This window comes from Mchenga conophoros, linkage group LG14 (assembly GCF_057382185.1).
Source record: "Mchenga conophoros isolate Kocher_MC1m ecotype Shallow Benthic linkage group LG14, M_conophoros_male_GT1.1, whole genome shotgun sequence".
Classification (NCBI taxonomy): domain Eukaryota; kingdom Metazoa; phylum Chordata; class Actinopteri; order Cichliformes; family Cichlidae; genus Mchenga; species Mchenga conophoros.
Window position 1 is genome coordinate 22,611,266 of NC_140539.1, and position 14,765 is coordinate 22,626,030.

At 41.2% G+C, this 14,765-nt stretch overlaps 1 protein-coding gene across 2 annotated transcripts in view; it reads right to left on the minus strand.

Moving 5' to 3' along the window:
* rsrc1 (arginine/serine-rich coiled-coil 1) overlaps positions 1–14,765 on the minus strand; it is a 121,198-nt gene that overhangs the window by 15,545 nt on the left and 90,888 nt on the right. For both annotated transcript variants that reach the window (XM_085243418.1, XM_085243419.1), the window contains exon 7: positions 10,206–10,277. In XM_085243418.1, the coding sequence (XP_085099544.1) occupies positions 10,206–10,277 (72 nt within the window). The remainder of the gene's footprint in view (positions 1–10,205; positions 10,278–14,765) is intronic.

The following is a 14,765-nucleotide window of genomic DNA, read 5'->3' on the forward strand; positions in this document are numbered from 1 at the left end:
ACAGCAGTAAAACTGTAAAACTTATGCTTCCTGCCACTGTTGTGTATTTGTAACTCACAAATTAAGCACTGATCAATCTCTATCAGTGAATGTGTTTGCATGCACACCAAAACAAGTATTATGCTGTATTTCCTGTGATACCTGAATGGCTGCTTAATCACCAAAATAAATCCCGTTTTCCCTCTTTTTTTCTTTTTCGGGAATGGCATCACTCCTTACTTCCAACCTCAGAGTTCAGAGGCATCTGAACATTATTGTAGGTTACGCTGAATATAAAATTTTTGAAAGTCTATTTTGAAAATCTTGGACATACTATGTTTCAAACTGGTAGATTATCAGTGCATGAAACCACACAAGTGTCATTGACTAATGACTTGTCAATCACAAGTTGCTTGACAGTCATTCAGTTTGACAGTCAGACCTGCCCCTCCTCATCACATCCAGGCTTTCACTGCTCATGAGTTTGTGGGTCGATACTGTTTTAATTAAAAAAATTGAAACTATGTTTCAAAATGGAGAATTACTTGTGGTATGCTCATTAATTAACGACTTATAACTGACAAGCTCCTAGCCAATAAGCAAACAATTTTCATAGTAAGACCCGTCTCTCCTCATCACAACTGTTCTTTTTTATTGTTTTAAACCAAGATGGCGACTGTAGTATTGAAAGTTTTATCAAGTTTATTCATCAGTGTATTATTACTAGAGATGGACCGATCCGATATTACGTATCGGTATCGGTCCGATACAGACCTAAATTACTGGATCGGATATCGGAGAAAAATAAAAAATGTAATCCGATCCATTAAATATCACGAAAGCACCTCACAAAACTTGCAACACGCCGTAACTCGCCTCAGAACGTTAGCCGGTCGGAGCAGTATGCATCACGTGATAGAGCGGCTGTGGCATGCGGGACCTGTCGGTGGTCTGGATAGCATTTGGAGCTTCGCTAGCAACCCGGCATTTCATCTCCGACAAAGTTATCCCCGAGAGAAGTAAAGCAAGTGTGTAAGTCCATCTCTGAATGTTTGTAAAGCATTCCTGCGTTAAGCTTAACAAGCGACTGCCTCTTCTTGCTGCTACTTCAATCATGAAACTGCTTAATGATCAGTTGATCGGCTTTTCTGTTGCGAGTCCGTCTCTCTTGTTTGTTTTTGGTCCACTTTGTACCAGAAAGAGGAAACCAGCGGCTGAACAACAGCAGCACGTTTAAGCTTGATAAGCTGTTGTTAGAATGTATTTAATATTTCTTTCTACACCAGGATCTTTTTCTACGTAGCTGACGGCTGTAACTGAGCAGGGGCGGATCTAGCAAAGTTTAGCCAGGGGGGCCGACAGGGCATTAACAGGGAAAAGGGGGCACAAAGACATACTTTTCTTTCTTATTCTCATTTAAAATGTCTAGCTTTTAATAAATAATTATCTGACACCCAAAGTTTTAATTTGATGTAAAATGAATAGAAGTCAATTACTGTATATAGTAACTATTAAGTCTAATATACTCTAGTAAGCTATAGTACTTTTTCCTTTGGGAAGGTACCATCTGTGCAGTCTGCAATTTTGTTGAAGAAAGTTGTTGAATCTATTTAATATTTCTTGAAAAATAATTGATTTCTGTGCATTTTTTTTTCACACTGCATCAAATTAAGGTTGATTACGTCGATTAAGCATCATGAGGTGGAGCGTGAGGGGTGGTTCCCTATTTTTTATTTATTTATTTTTGTTGTTGCTGGGAGTTGGAACCCTATTAGTTAGGTTGCTTAATATTTATGCTAAGTACTCTTTAAAATACCAGAATAGGGAGGATGGTGTAGGTCTAAGTTTATTAGATTGATCAGTATTGCTGAACTATGAAATATTTTTTTTTGCATACAGGTATAACAGAATAGCTTTAGTGTAGTTGTTGTTTTAAACTTGAGTATGAACTTATACAAAATGCCGCAAGATATTTTAAAAAACAGTTTTGTTGATTAAAAAAACACTATATCGGATTCATATCAGTATCGGCAGATATCCAAATTTATGATATCGGTATCGGTATCGGACATAAAAAAGTGGTATCGTGCCATCTCTAATTATTACATCACTATTTTTCTGACTATGTTGCTTTCTTTGCAGACAAATATATGCTCGCCCTAAAAACACCCATCACTCACACCCACCGGACTGCCACGACTTCATTCCAGGTATTTCAAAAGCACAATTGCTCACACTACATTTATAAAACGAGACAACCACAGCCACATATTACAGCTTCCCTAAACAGAACAAACACGCACACTTAAGTGACCTCTGATGTCAATGACAAACCTTGCAGGAGCCACCAAATGTCCACAGCCACCCAGGATGCCAGCATTTTGACCTGCAGGGTGTGTCTAATCACAGCACCCTTACCACCCTGTTAGACTGTGTGTGATCATGTCCAGACATACACTTGTACGTGTGTGTGCGTGTGTGTATGTGTGTGTGCTGAGAAGTCGTTTTCACATACTAGGAATGTTATTAGTTATGGGGTCAAACTGCTGGTGTAATGCTAACCCAGTGTTCTTATACCTGGGCCAAAATGTTCATATCACTCCTCATTTTTTAATCAACCTGTGTAAAATTACTTTTAATCACCAAAATCATTTGCAGGATCCTGATTAAATATGTGAGTGTTACGCCAGTTTTTAATTTTAATTTAATCAAGAAAGAAGTCCACATTAAGTGTCTTAATTCTCAACAAATTTTCTCAAAGCTGTCATTAATCTAAATGGAAAGGAGAGGAAATCTGGAATAAATATCAAGCCTGGGACTCAATGCAAAGTTGCTGAACGTACATTGGTTTACTGGCAGCGGGTTAATTGATAAGGGTGACCTGAGAAACGATTACCAATCACGGAGGGCAGCAGGGTGCTGTCAATCATCTGTCTGCCTGACCTGAATGAACAGAGGATGGAAGCCTGCATGGTCAATTTCTGTCGTAATCTAGCCTACGGCAGAGACAGCCCGGCCGCTATCGAGTCAAACATGTCATTCCACAGATATCCTTATAGAAATGATTAGGTTGTAGGCTCCATAGCTGCGATTTAACAGCCACACTGGGCGACACCAGCATCCGATTACCCTGGGACAACAAGGGGTCAAATGGGGTTAGCAGAATTCGGTATTCACCTCCACACCTCTGCGGCGACCAGCAGCGCTTAGGACAGGTGGGTCACCTAATCACCTTCCTGAGCCACTGCTCAGCGAAAAATGGGGGAGCCAGAGGTAGATGGAGGTGGAAGGGGGGGGAGGGGGAAAAAAAAAAAAAACTTTAAATTTGCAGTGATGAAAAATCAATAAAGCAGTAATTGCTTGGCTTATCACCATGTAATGAAACAAATTGGGAGGAGAAGGAAGGCAAGGAGAGGGCTGGCTTGCTTGCTGCACGCCAGGGCTTTTTTGGCTGCAGAGTGTGGAGCTCAGAGTAGAACGAGAGAAAGAAAGAGAGAAAGAGGGGACGGGTTTGGGCTTCAGTGGGCCAAGGCAAGGAAAAAAGGTCTCTTCGTGATAATTAAATCTTCTCACACTGATTTTCTGCCAAATTTATTTCCCCGGGGACCATAACTCTGATTCAGTGCTTACAAGCCTTGCATAACTAATCATTTCAATGTGGGGGGAACCACAAACCTGAATGAATAGGGAGGAGAGAGGAGCAAATAAAAGAGAGATGGCTGGAGTGAGGCACTGTAGCACTATTCATCTCCAAATCAATCATTATTTAGGCAGGATAAAAAAAAAAATTAAAAGTGGAACATTCTTCTGTAGGACAGTGTTTGAAAAAGACCTTTAAAGTGAAGGTGTAATTGATTGTCAATATGCTCTCTTTTTCCACTTTCAATTTGGCGCTATACTGGCAGAAAACATCCTTTAATTCCTGGAACAAATGGAGCCCATGAAGCCAATGAAGTGTCGGTTCAATATTCCTCTGACTGTTCCTGGCATGATTGTGTTGAACATAATAACACAACAAATAAGGCCATTTATCTGAAGTAACGACAGGAGATGAGGCTAACTCCGCTGATCAATACCAAATCGATACAAACCAGATTTTCTTACATCAAAATCACTGAGATGGATCTTCCTTCAGTGCAAAGTGCACAAGAGCAATACAGCGCCTCCCTCGAGTCCTCGGGTAGATCATATAGCCGGTGGAAAGAACACAGGTTAAAAAAAAATTACAAATAAAGTATGATGTCTACTCTGAGGGAGAATGCTAGGAACTATAATTATAGCCTGGCAAAATTCCTCCTATCGGATCCTTATGTTTTAGTTAATACGATAAGATCACGGACACCAGATCACTCGTGTTTACCAGCAGTTGAATTTCACCGCTTGTCCTTCAAGTGACGCTGCTCGGCGAGGTAGCGTGGCACGCCACACCACACCGCGGCACCGGTAATTAAAACATTTAAAGCAGAGGCAGCCCCCCATGCACCGAGGGTGTGATATGGGGGTCACGCGCCTGTAGATTCTAATTTGCGCGCCATTTGTATTCATGACAGGCACGTGCTAAATATTTAACAGCAGCCTGGCAGGAGTTTTGTATTGTTAGGCTTTCCAGGTCAAATAATTTGATTTCAAGGCAGATTACATTAAGCGTCAATGTCCAAGCCACCACTCTCACTTGCCTCTCATTTCCTGTCTTTTATTACAGCCGAGATAGGCCAGAACTGAAGGGATATGGCTTTGGATTATACAAGAGCTTGTTATCCATGGATTAGTTATTATTTTCAATTAGAAAAAGGGATCACATCATTTATTATGGACACCCACACCAGTGCTGCATGAAGAGGTTTGCATGCAGAGTTGAAATTTTAGCTGACTGCCAAATTGTTTAGTACGGTATGTAATCATACCTAAAAAGAGAGATATTATATCAGACAAATTACAGACAAATTATATTCACCCTTAATGATTCGGTTATATTGATTGTCCTTGACTGAGGTATCCTTCAGTTAGAAAGGCTGTTTATTCTCATTCACTCTTTTTTTCTATATGTAGAACAAGTAAGACAGGAAACCAAATCCAGACATTTTCTGTTTCAACCGAGGCCCTGTGGTGATTGACAACAGAGCTAGTTAAATGGTGATGAGGCGTTAATGGATGCTGGGTCGAGGGAGGGTTGGGGCTGGAGCGGGGGGGCCGTGGTTGAATATTTAATGGTCATATAATTCCTGAACGCAGACACACTCACAGACAGGTACACACCCAACTTGTGACCTGTCCTACACACAGCGTAATTAGGGAAACAGTCCTTTCGTTTAACTGCCAAAAGAGCAAACGGTAGGTATATATTCCCCTAATGATATGGGTTAAAGAGCTATTATACGTCTCATTAAAATATATGATCTCCCAATCTGGTGGTGGATTGAGGTAATGGGGAAAGTGCAGGTTCGGGGCTAAAATACCATCTGCAGGCTATAGGCTAGTGTCCAATCCACAATTACATAAATGTTGAAGAATGGCTGCACGAATGAAAAAATGTTTCTATCAGAGCTTGATAAAAGACACGCACGACCCAGATTTCACGAGACAATAGTGTTGAAAGTGCGCTGTTTTTGGAGGCTTTTCAAACAGCATGTCAGTCTGAATGAATTAATCGGGGTCACTGAGAATTTGACACAAATTTTAATGTCAGCTAGTCAATGTGTTACCTCTTTTTTTTGGTTACACAAAAGCAAGAGCTGACATAACATCTTAATTAAACCTAATGAGGCTTGGTATAATGAAAAACATTACTGCAATGGAGGCTTTCTCATTATGTTTTAAGCACACCATCAAAGTTCAGCATTCACCTGCAGAGACCATGCCTGAAACTGAACAGTTTATGCTGTTTAGCAGAAACTACGCAGATTTAAACAGAGATATGTATTTGAAATAAACTATAAATACAGTACTGCGCAAAGGTCTTTAGCGATCCCTCATTTCTTTATATTTTGCCAGGAAAATGAAAAATCCGGGCAGAAAACGAACTGAAACATGAAAACATACATGGAAATGCATGTAATGCATAAACAGAGCTTGTACATTATTTGGTAAGACCACCTTTATTCTTCAACATAGCCTGAACTCTCTTACGTAAGCTTTTTTGCAATTTTTGGAAGGTCATTCAAACCTCTTCTTTGGCTGTGGTTCTCTGTCAGCACGATCTCACACTGCTTCAGTAACGCTGAGGTCTGGGCACTGAGGAGACCAATCCATGTCTGATAGAGTTGTGTTGTGTGTTTCTATCCAGGCATGCTTTTACTGCAGATAGTACTGCATGGTGGTTCAAAACCTGATGGTACTTCCATCAATACTGACTAGCTCCCCAATAGCACTGGCTAAAATGACGCCCCAAACCATCAGCCTTCACCATGTTTTACTCCCGACTACAATTTGAACCAAAAATTTCTAATTCGGATTCATTTCACCACAAGACCTGTTGCCACTGACTTTCAACTTGTCATACCTCAAACATCTCTTCCTCTTTCCTTTCCTTAAGCTTACCTACCTGTCAGCAACCCTTCTACTAGTAACAAAATCCCTAAACCATTTAAAAACTGGTTGTTAGCCCTTAATATCTGCAGATCCCTTAGAAAATAATTCAGTATGATAACAGGGACACCTCAAAATCAACTTTATATTTTATATTTCTTTTAATAATAAATCAGGGATATTTATATATTAGAGCTATTTATATACAGAGGTATTATATAATATACCATTTTATTTAATATTTCTACTTTAGCTTGTTTGCCTTACTGTCTTGGAGCAACTGTGACTACATCATTTCCTCTGGGATTAATAAAGTTCGATTCTGTTATGTTGTTCATCCCTTGAGTTAGGCGTTGTTTTATGTATGAATGATTGCTAGTTGAATCTTAAGTGCCATCACAACAACAACAAAAAAAAAAAAAAAAACACAGAAAAAATCTTCTTCTGAAAAAGGCCAGGTATAAGGACCAAACTGAAAATGAATAAAAAAGCAACAAATGTACAAAGACAAACTTTGAAAGGCCTCTAGAAAGCCTGGAGAACTGCTGCTCAAGACCATTTTTAAAAAATTACAGGAAAGTCTGGCTCCTTCGAAAAAAACTATAAAGAAATGAGGGGTGGCACAAGACGCTTGCAGAGTGCTGTAAATAAATAGACTGACTGGCTGAAAATCCATCTCTCTCTATTTTGGTAATAATTTATTATATTGTCTTCATGGGTACCAGCGAAATTCTCATAGTTTTCTGTGGCACATAAAATAAACTATACTTGGGTTTTAGAGTATTATTATTTTTATTATTATTATTATTATTATTATTATTATTATTAATGGGAATATGATTTAAAATTGACATATTCAAAAAATAATTTAAATATGGAAATCATAATAACTATATTTTACACTTCTGCACATTTGATTTTATCTCATTTGATCTACCCGTGAACATTGGTATGAATGAATTACTAGATACAGTTTTGTCAGTGTTGTTTGTAGTGAAAGACATTTCCAGTAAATTACAACAGGCACACAGCAGTGTATCAGGTACAGCAGGTGTAAAGACCTCACGGGAAGACGGACAAGTTTGGAAAAGATTCATAATGGCTGTAATTTAACATACTGTCCAGCCGGACATATAGTTCTACTACACACGCTGACTCTGGTTATAGAAGTGCCAGCTGATAGTACAGTCCACACACACACGCATATGTACACACAAACACACCGAACAGTCAGTCCATCTTATTATAGCTGGACTCACCACGTTAGCTAAAAGCCCCCTGGGCAAACAAACAGCATCTCTCAGCTTTAATAGCCTAAACAAGGCATGCAACTAACAAAGGAATCATCCACCCCTCTCATTCTCACACCCTTTCATATCATATGTTTCCTTTTTCAACCGCTAGCATCATCTGGCTGCCCTTAACCAGAGAGCCAAACACTCCTTTTAAGTGGAAACTACTTTGTTAACTGATGACCACAGGGCCAGTTATTGATCCTCTCCTTCCTCTCTGTCAGTAAACCCTGCTGATAAAAACCCCTCTCTTCTCTCAGGGCTCCGCAGTATGCAGCCACAATTCGCTACAATAATAGCTTGCATATCATAGCATCCACATGAATCAGATCTCGATGGTTTCGATTAGGGCTAAACTAACTCAAACACATTGCCAGTCTAGGAGGTGAATCTATTTATGAACGAGGAGTGTAGGTGGTAGTGTTCTTCACTTCTCCCCTCCATTCTGTTTAAACGGTTTTCTCATTTCAGTTGACTTAGCGGTTCAAGTGTAAACTTTCTAGTTGTGTTGACCTCTGAGAGCCCCTGCAGGGAATCAGGAGAACTTTGGTGATCTGCTGTTTAGCAGCATCAGTTGCCCACCTCCATTTTTCAATGTGCTGGAAGGAAAGGCAGAAAAGGATGGAGCTAGCCGACGCCGCTTGTGCATACGTGCTTGTGTGTATTTGTGACGGCGGCTCCTATTGGTGCAGAGACAAGAGCGAGTCGTCAGGGCCACTTTGTCGTGACTCTGATCTCACTTCTTGTGTCCCTGTGCAGGGGGAAACGAATAAAATGAGCATCCTCCAAGGCAGTGCCTGTTCAGTATGCTGTACTGCACCGCTCCACTACAGTCGAGCACAACACCTTTTTTTTGGAGTTGGAGTGAAGGTAGAGGGAGCTTTGAGCAAAGGGGAGAACGAGTCAACTGATTCTAAAAAGAGGCAACGGTGCAGTGTGAACTTTGCTTAAGAAAGCTATTTGACTGGGAGCCTTGATCTGTTGCCCCAAGCAAGACACTTAGTCACCACTTTGGCAATGCATCCACACAGAGATGTGAAAAAACAGAGAAAGAAAGACACAGAAAGAGAGCTGGAGGTGCAGGTGATGCAAGGAAAGGGAAGGAAAGGAAAGGAAAGGTAGAGACAGTGCACTAGACCAGAAAAAAAAAGAGTAATATGAACATGAAAAAAGAGACGCTGAATAAAACAAACAAACAAACAAAAACAAAAAAAGGACAAAAACATTGTGCAATACAGAGGAGGAAGGAATCAATTCCTCCCACTACTGGGCGACTAAAGTAAGAGTGCAGGGCTAATTAGTTTCTGATGGCTGGACTTTCATTTGGCTAAAAGGTCAGCTAACTTTAAAGGTCACACTGCCATGCATCCTTGACGTAAACAAAAAAAATTATACCAGAAGAAAAGTGGGAGAGTCCAGAAATATAAAACATCAGAAAAAAGAAATGACACGACTACACAAGTCTGTGTGTGCATGTACACATAAAAACAAACACAGTTTGTTGATAACATTTGATATTCTCATTTATATCGTGCTGGTCAGAAAGGACTTTATTAGTGTTAGCACATCCACTGCAAATTACTCTTGACTTAATTTGAATGTGTATTGAGATAATGTGTGGGTCTGCGAATGTGTGTGTGTCTGCTTGTCCTTTGCTGGTGGTAGTGGGGGATTCGGGATAGATTTATTGCCTGCAATGCTGTGTGTATTTCTACTTTTCTACCAGCGTTTTCATGTAAATTACAGCTGTCCTAATAAAAACTAATCAGCATCTCAGAATCCATGTTTTGCAAAGTATAGATGGCGTGTGAAAGCATAAGACGGGTTGCTGATCTGTTAATGTAAACACATTAGATGAGTAACACTGTAAAATCCCCAATGCTGCCAAGCGCGGAGGGATTTCTTGCTATAAGAATGAGCACTATATTTCCTGCTCTTTCACTTCATAGCATTTCAAGTGTTTGCTTTTTTTACGTGCCACTAAGCTTTACAAAATATGTCTGAACACACATGCAACAATTTTGCCTTTTTGTTGTTTACCAGTTACACCTGATCCTGCTGATTTTAGACAAACGTGTAGAAACTGAAGTTGAGCAACAGATGTCTTACTGCCCACAATTTTGTCTGTTTTTCGTTTCATGTTTACCACTCCTCAAAATTAATATTGATGGCTCTTAATAGAGAACAAAATATGAACAAAGATTACTAGTAATATAATTAGAATGAACTATTTTATTATTTCCGCTGCTCAATCTTGCCGACGTCTCTAATTTTGCAGTTTTGCTATAGTTAATGGTTCAGGCTTTGATTTTTTTTCTATTTTTCTTTGCCTTGCCAAATTAAAACTGCTTTGGTATTGGTGCCGACATTAACGTGAACACAAAAGCACAACAAACTCTTTTCACTCACCTTCTTCTAGCTTTTTCCGGGCCTCCTCCTCTCTTTTGGCAACTTTGGCCTTCAGCACTTCATCAGTCTTAGCTGAAAGGAAAGAAGTATATCATTTTAATAATCAATTAAACAATTAATAATAATATTAAAGGTATATGATCATTTTGTGTCCTGTAAAAAAATAGAAATAAATTCAGTCCAAACCCATTCTTTCAAATAAATCTGAGCCCCTCTAAAATAAATACATCTCTTTGTGGCCCTTTTTCTGTATTTTGAAACAAACGTGCTCATCGGAGAGGAAATGCAGGCAATTTTCACAGAATTCGTCACTGAATAAACAGTATGCCTGGAAATACACAAAATATGAATGATGCCTTATCCTCCTCTCCATATCAGGCAGCACCCCTTCACTGCTTTCCCTTTATGCTGCTGTAAAAGTCAGCATTTCTTCCTGAGAGGTGTTTATCGTCTTGGCATAATGAAAAGCTTAAGAGAAAGTGAGGCAGCGGGAGTAAACACTCGTCAGGGCATTTTACGCATGTCTCATCATGAATCGTGTTGTCTCCACTCCCTTTTCCGCCACCTTTTCCCCCTGAATAATCAAGATGTTAAGCCACATTAAAGAATATAATGCCGTGTATGGCAGGACTATCAATACTGCCTCTAAATTAATTACATTTCCGTTGCGGCGCATCATTTATTTTGCAGCGTTAGGGCCTCAGCGGAGCCATTCGCCTTTATTGCTATCTCACTTGGTTGATGAGTGAGCTATGTAAAATTGAGTCTCCAATATCATTACACTTAATGAGTTTAAACTTTGAGAAAAAAAAGGGAAAAAAAGAGGCAGAGAAACAGAAGAAGAGAGTGAGCCGACGAGAACTGAAGGGGGAGGAAGAGAATGAGAGCGCTGCACTGTTTTTGGGGAAGTTAATACAATATAAGAGTGGGTGTAAGTGTTTGTGAGCGCTTACAGCATGTTTGTGTCAGGGCACAGCTGTGGGTGTCCAAATGTGGTTTATTGTACCGCTCGAGGTGTCTGCATATGCATGTGTGCTCAGCGCACGCTTCTCATTTTGTGCCTGACTTTGTGTATTAGTTAGACTGCAAGTAAATATGTTACATAAAAATACAATACATAGGCCCGTGTCTGTGTGTGTTTGGATGCAGGAGGCCATGGGTTGTGCCAGTCTCTCTGTGACTGCGCTGCTGTTTTTGTTCAGTAATTGGCGTAGACAAAGAACCCGTCACACTGCTGTTACGGCTGGTTAAGTCTGGAGGTTCCGCATCTTTACTAACAATGACTCTACATGGATGACTGAACCCTCCACTACCTCCCTCAGCTATGGTGGGTGCATGTATGTGTATGCGCATGGGAGCAAGCCTAACCAAATCAACAGCAGCCAATCTATTTCTCTTAGCAAACACAGTCATAATTTAGTAAGTTTGTGTCTGTGTGAATGTGCCAAATGAAAAAAGCAGAGAGGGGAAAAAAGACGATCTGCACCATCCTTCACAAGTTTTCTTGCCTGTGTGTGTGTGTTTTTGTATGTGTGTGTGAACTCCTCTGTGTTCTTCAGTTCACTCTTTGCTCGGGGCTACCGAGAGGCAGGTAGGAGACAGAGCGGTATTGGTGGTGTGATGGAGTGGAAGGGAGACGGGGAGAAAGAGGAGGGAAAAAAGGGAGAGGGAGATCGGCAGATATACGGGGGCCATGTGCGATAAAGGAGGAACTAAAACAGCACGGGAAACAGACAAACAAGCAAAAATAAGAGGCAAAGCTTCGCCTCTGTGCACACAAACGTGTACACAAAACAACAGGAGTGATTTGTCGCCTCTTTTTCTTTGCATGTTTATCCTCCACCTCTATCCCTTCATCCCTCCCCCAACAGGTTCTCTTATCCTCTTGCTCGCTTCTCTCCTTCTGTTTTGCCCTATCCCACCCCTCCTCGTTTTTAATGCTTTCTCTTCCTTCTCTTGCTCATCTCTCCAGTACACTGCGCCTGGGGGCGATAGCAGAAAATCAAACTGTTTATCCATCTCTCATCAGTGCACTGCCTCACGGGGCTCCTGCCCCCTCAAAACAATGAAAGTAGGCCTGAGCGCTGAGCCAGGGATATGATTTAATTACATCAATAAGTAGCTCTGCTTTAAAAAAAAAAGATTAACTACAGAAAAATACATTAAAGCAACATACTTTGCTGCACTAGCATGAAAAGCCTGTTAACATTACAGGTGCAAAATGCATGTAAAATGAATTAACAGCAACAACGCACATAGGCGCATCTGCGCGTAGACGTTGCTTATTGGAAGTATCTTTCTCGGCAACTTAGCGGCTCCAGTTCATTGTCGGATAATTCTGTGATGGACTTTTATTAAAGCAGGTAATAAACGGCCGGCTGTTGGGAAAGGAGAGGCCTTTCACTTCATTTAGACTTCGTTCAGTCTTGGCTGCAGGGGTGGAGGGAAAGAGGAGGGAAGGCAGCGGGAAGGGGCGGAGAGTGTCAGTGAAATCGCATTGTGATTATGAGTGTAATTGCAGCTCAGGGGCCCAGGGGCTATGTAGCTGTGATGGCGCTGGAAGATGTTTTATGCGCGGCAACAGAAAGGAAGAAAGTGTGAAAGAGAGAAGGCAGGAGAGTGGGAGGTAGATGGAGGATGCCAGGATGGATCTTTTTTTTCTTTTTCTTTTTTAAACCCTCTTCTATCTCTTTCCTCCTCCCTACTTTTTCTCTTTCTTCTCTTCCTCCCCCAACATTTTCCTTCACTCCTCTCTTTACTATTCTCTTCTTTTCTCCCCTCTTCTGTTCTCCTCCCTTGGCAGGATTAGCTGGGTCTCGTTAGAGGGGAAATGTAATAATGCTCCCACCAGGTGGAATCGGGCCTGCTCCATTATCAGCCGGGAGATGGATGGGCCGTGTAGGGCCGGCGGGGGCCAAGCGCGCACGCAATTTAGATTCAATAAACTGGCAAAGCAAGACCCCCAATCTGATTTATCTCTTACACGCCGCCAATGCTTGCTGCTACGATGCTGATTCCCTATTACCGCTCAGAGAAGGACTATTCATTGGATGTAAGGCACGGCAGTCAGAGAGGCTTGTCGGGCCCCCGGGACGGCAGCAAAACAGATACAGCAGAGGGTTAATACGTTTACACACAGATAAGCAATTAAATCTAAGGCTGAGGTGAGTTATAGAGTTATTAAGGAGGGATGTGGAGTGGAGAGGGTGGAGGTGGTGGTTATTCAACGCAAGAGTATGCTAGCTTGGGCCTTAGGCCGCATGCAGTAAGTGAGCATTAAAAGTGAGAAAGGCTAGCATATTATAGAGTTCGTGGGGTGAAGGAACAACAAAAGAGCAGCAGTCTGCCCACATTGTTCGATAAACTCAATACAACACTTACAAACTAGCGTGCAGAAGACAGAGTTCATAACTCTGCTCAGACTGGGTATTTGTGCAAGTTTATGAGTGAGTTTATGTATGCAAGTGCATGTCTTCAAGTGTAAGTGGAAATGTGTTGGTGGAATAGGCATATTCATATCCACTGTGTACCTGGCTGCGAGTATGCAGAGCATCACATTTGACTGTCTGTGTTTGTGTGTGTGAGAGAGAGAATGTGTGTGCAAACGCTGTAGTGGTGTTTCAGTGTTGGAAGTGGTGGGTGTCATTCTGTCCAGCCGCCAATCAAAGTGAATCTGAATGTCAGCAGGAGAGGGGGCGTGATAAATCAGCCTCACACCCAACGACAAACAGAATATTAGAGGCAGCGCGGCGCCATTGGAAAAACGTCCCTTCCAATCAGCCCAGCACTTTACAGTGAAGCTCGGCAGCTGGGCCTCCAACCAACACAGCACACCGAAGAGACAGCTAAGACAATAAATAAATAAATAATACACAGACAGGCTGGAGGACAGGCAGACAGACACGTTGACACACTGACGGATAACTGCACTGACAGGCAGAAAGGCGAGAATAAGAAACTTAAGAAAACAATGGGGATGGCAAACAGACATGTGGCATACCGGCAGATGCATAACAGGCCGGGCAGGCACAAAGACAAGACAGACGGACAGACCGACATGCTAATCAGTGGAGAACATTATACTGTCACATTTAAAAATAAAAAGCATTAGGACCATTTTATCATTAAATCTGTAACAGCTTGGAAAACCCAAATAGCTGTGTAGTTAATGTAGCTTGTTACAAAGTCAGATCACCATTTGATGATGAAGAAATATTCTGGAGGCTTTGGAGGAGTAATTCAAACACCACAAAAAAGAGACAATATTTCAGTTTAATACCAAAGCCTCACTGGGCTGACATTTCACAAAATGCAAGAGAGAGAACTTTGGAACTTTTCTCTAACTGTTAAAAAAATATGAATTCAGGAAATACTAAGAAAAAGCCGGTAACACGTGACACATGAGGACGAAGGAAAAAAACAGACTTTGGCTATCTACGAGACATCTATCTGAGGGAGTAATGTGATTATGCACTGCAGGTTTGGAGGTGAGAGTGATCATGGGAAGACGCAATATCCCGAGCGACCACTAGGTGGCACAGTCCGCAGTCAACACAGGCA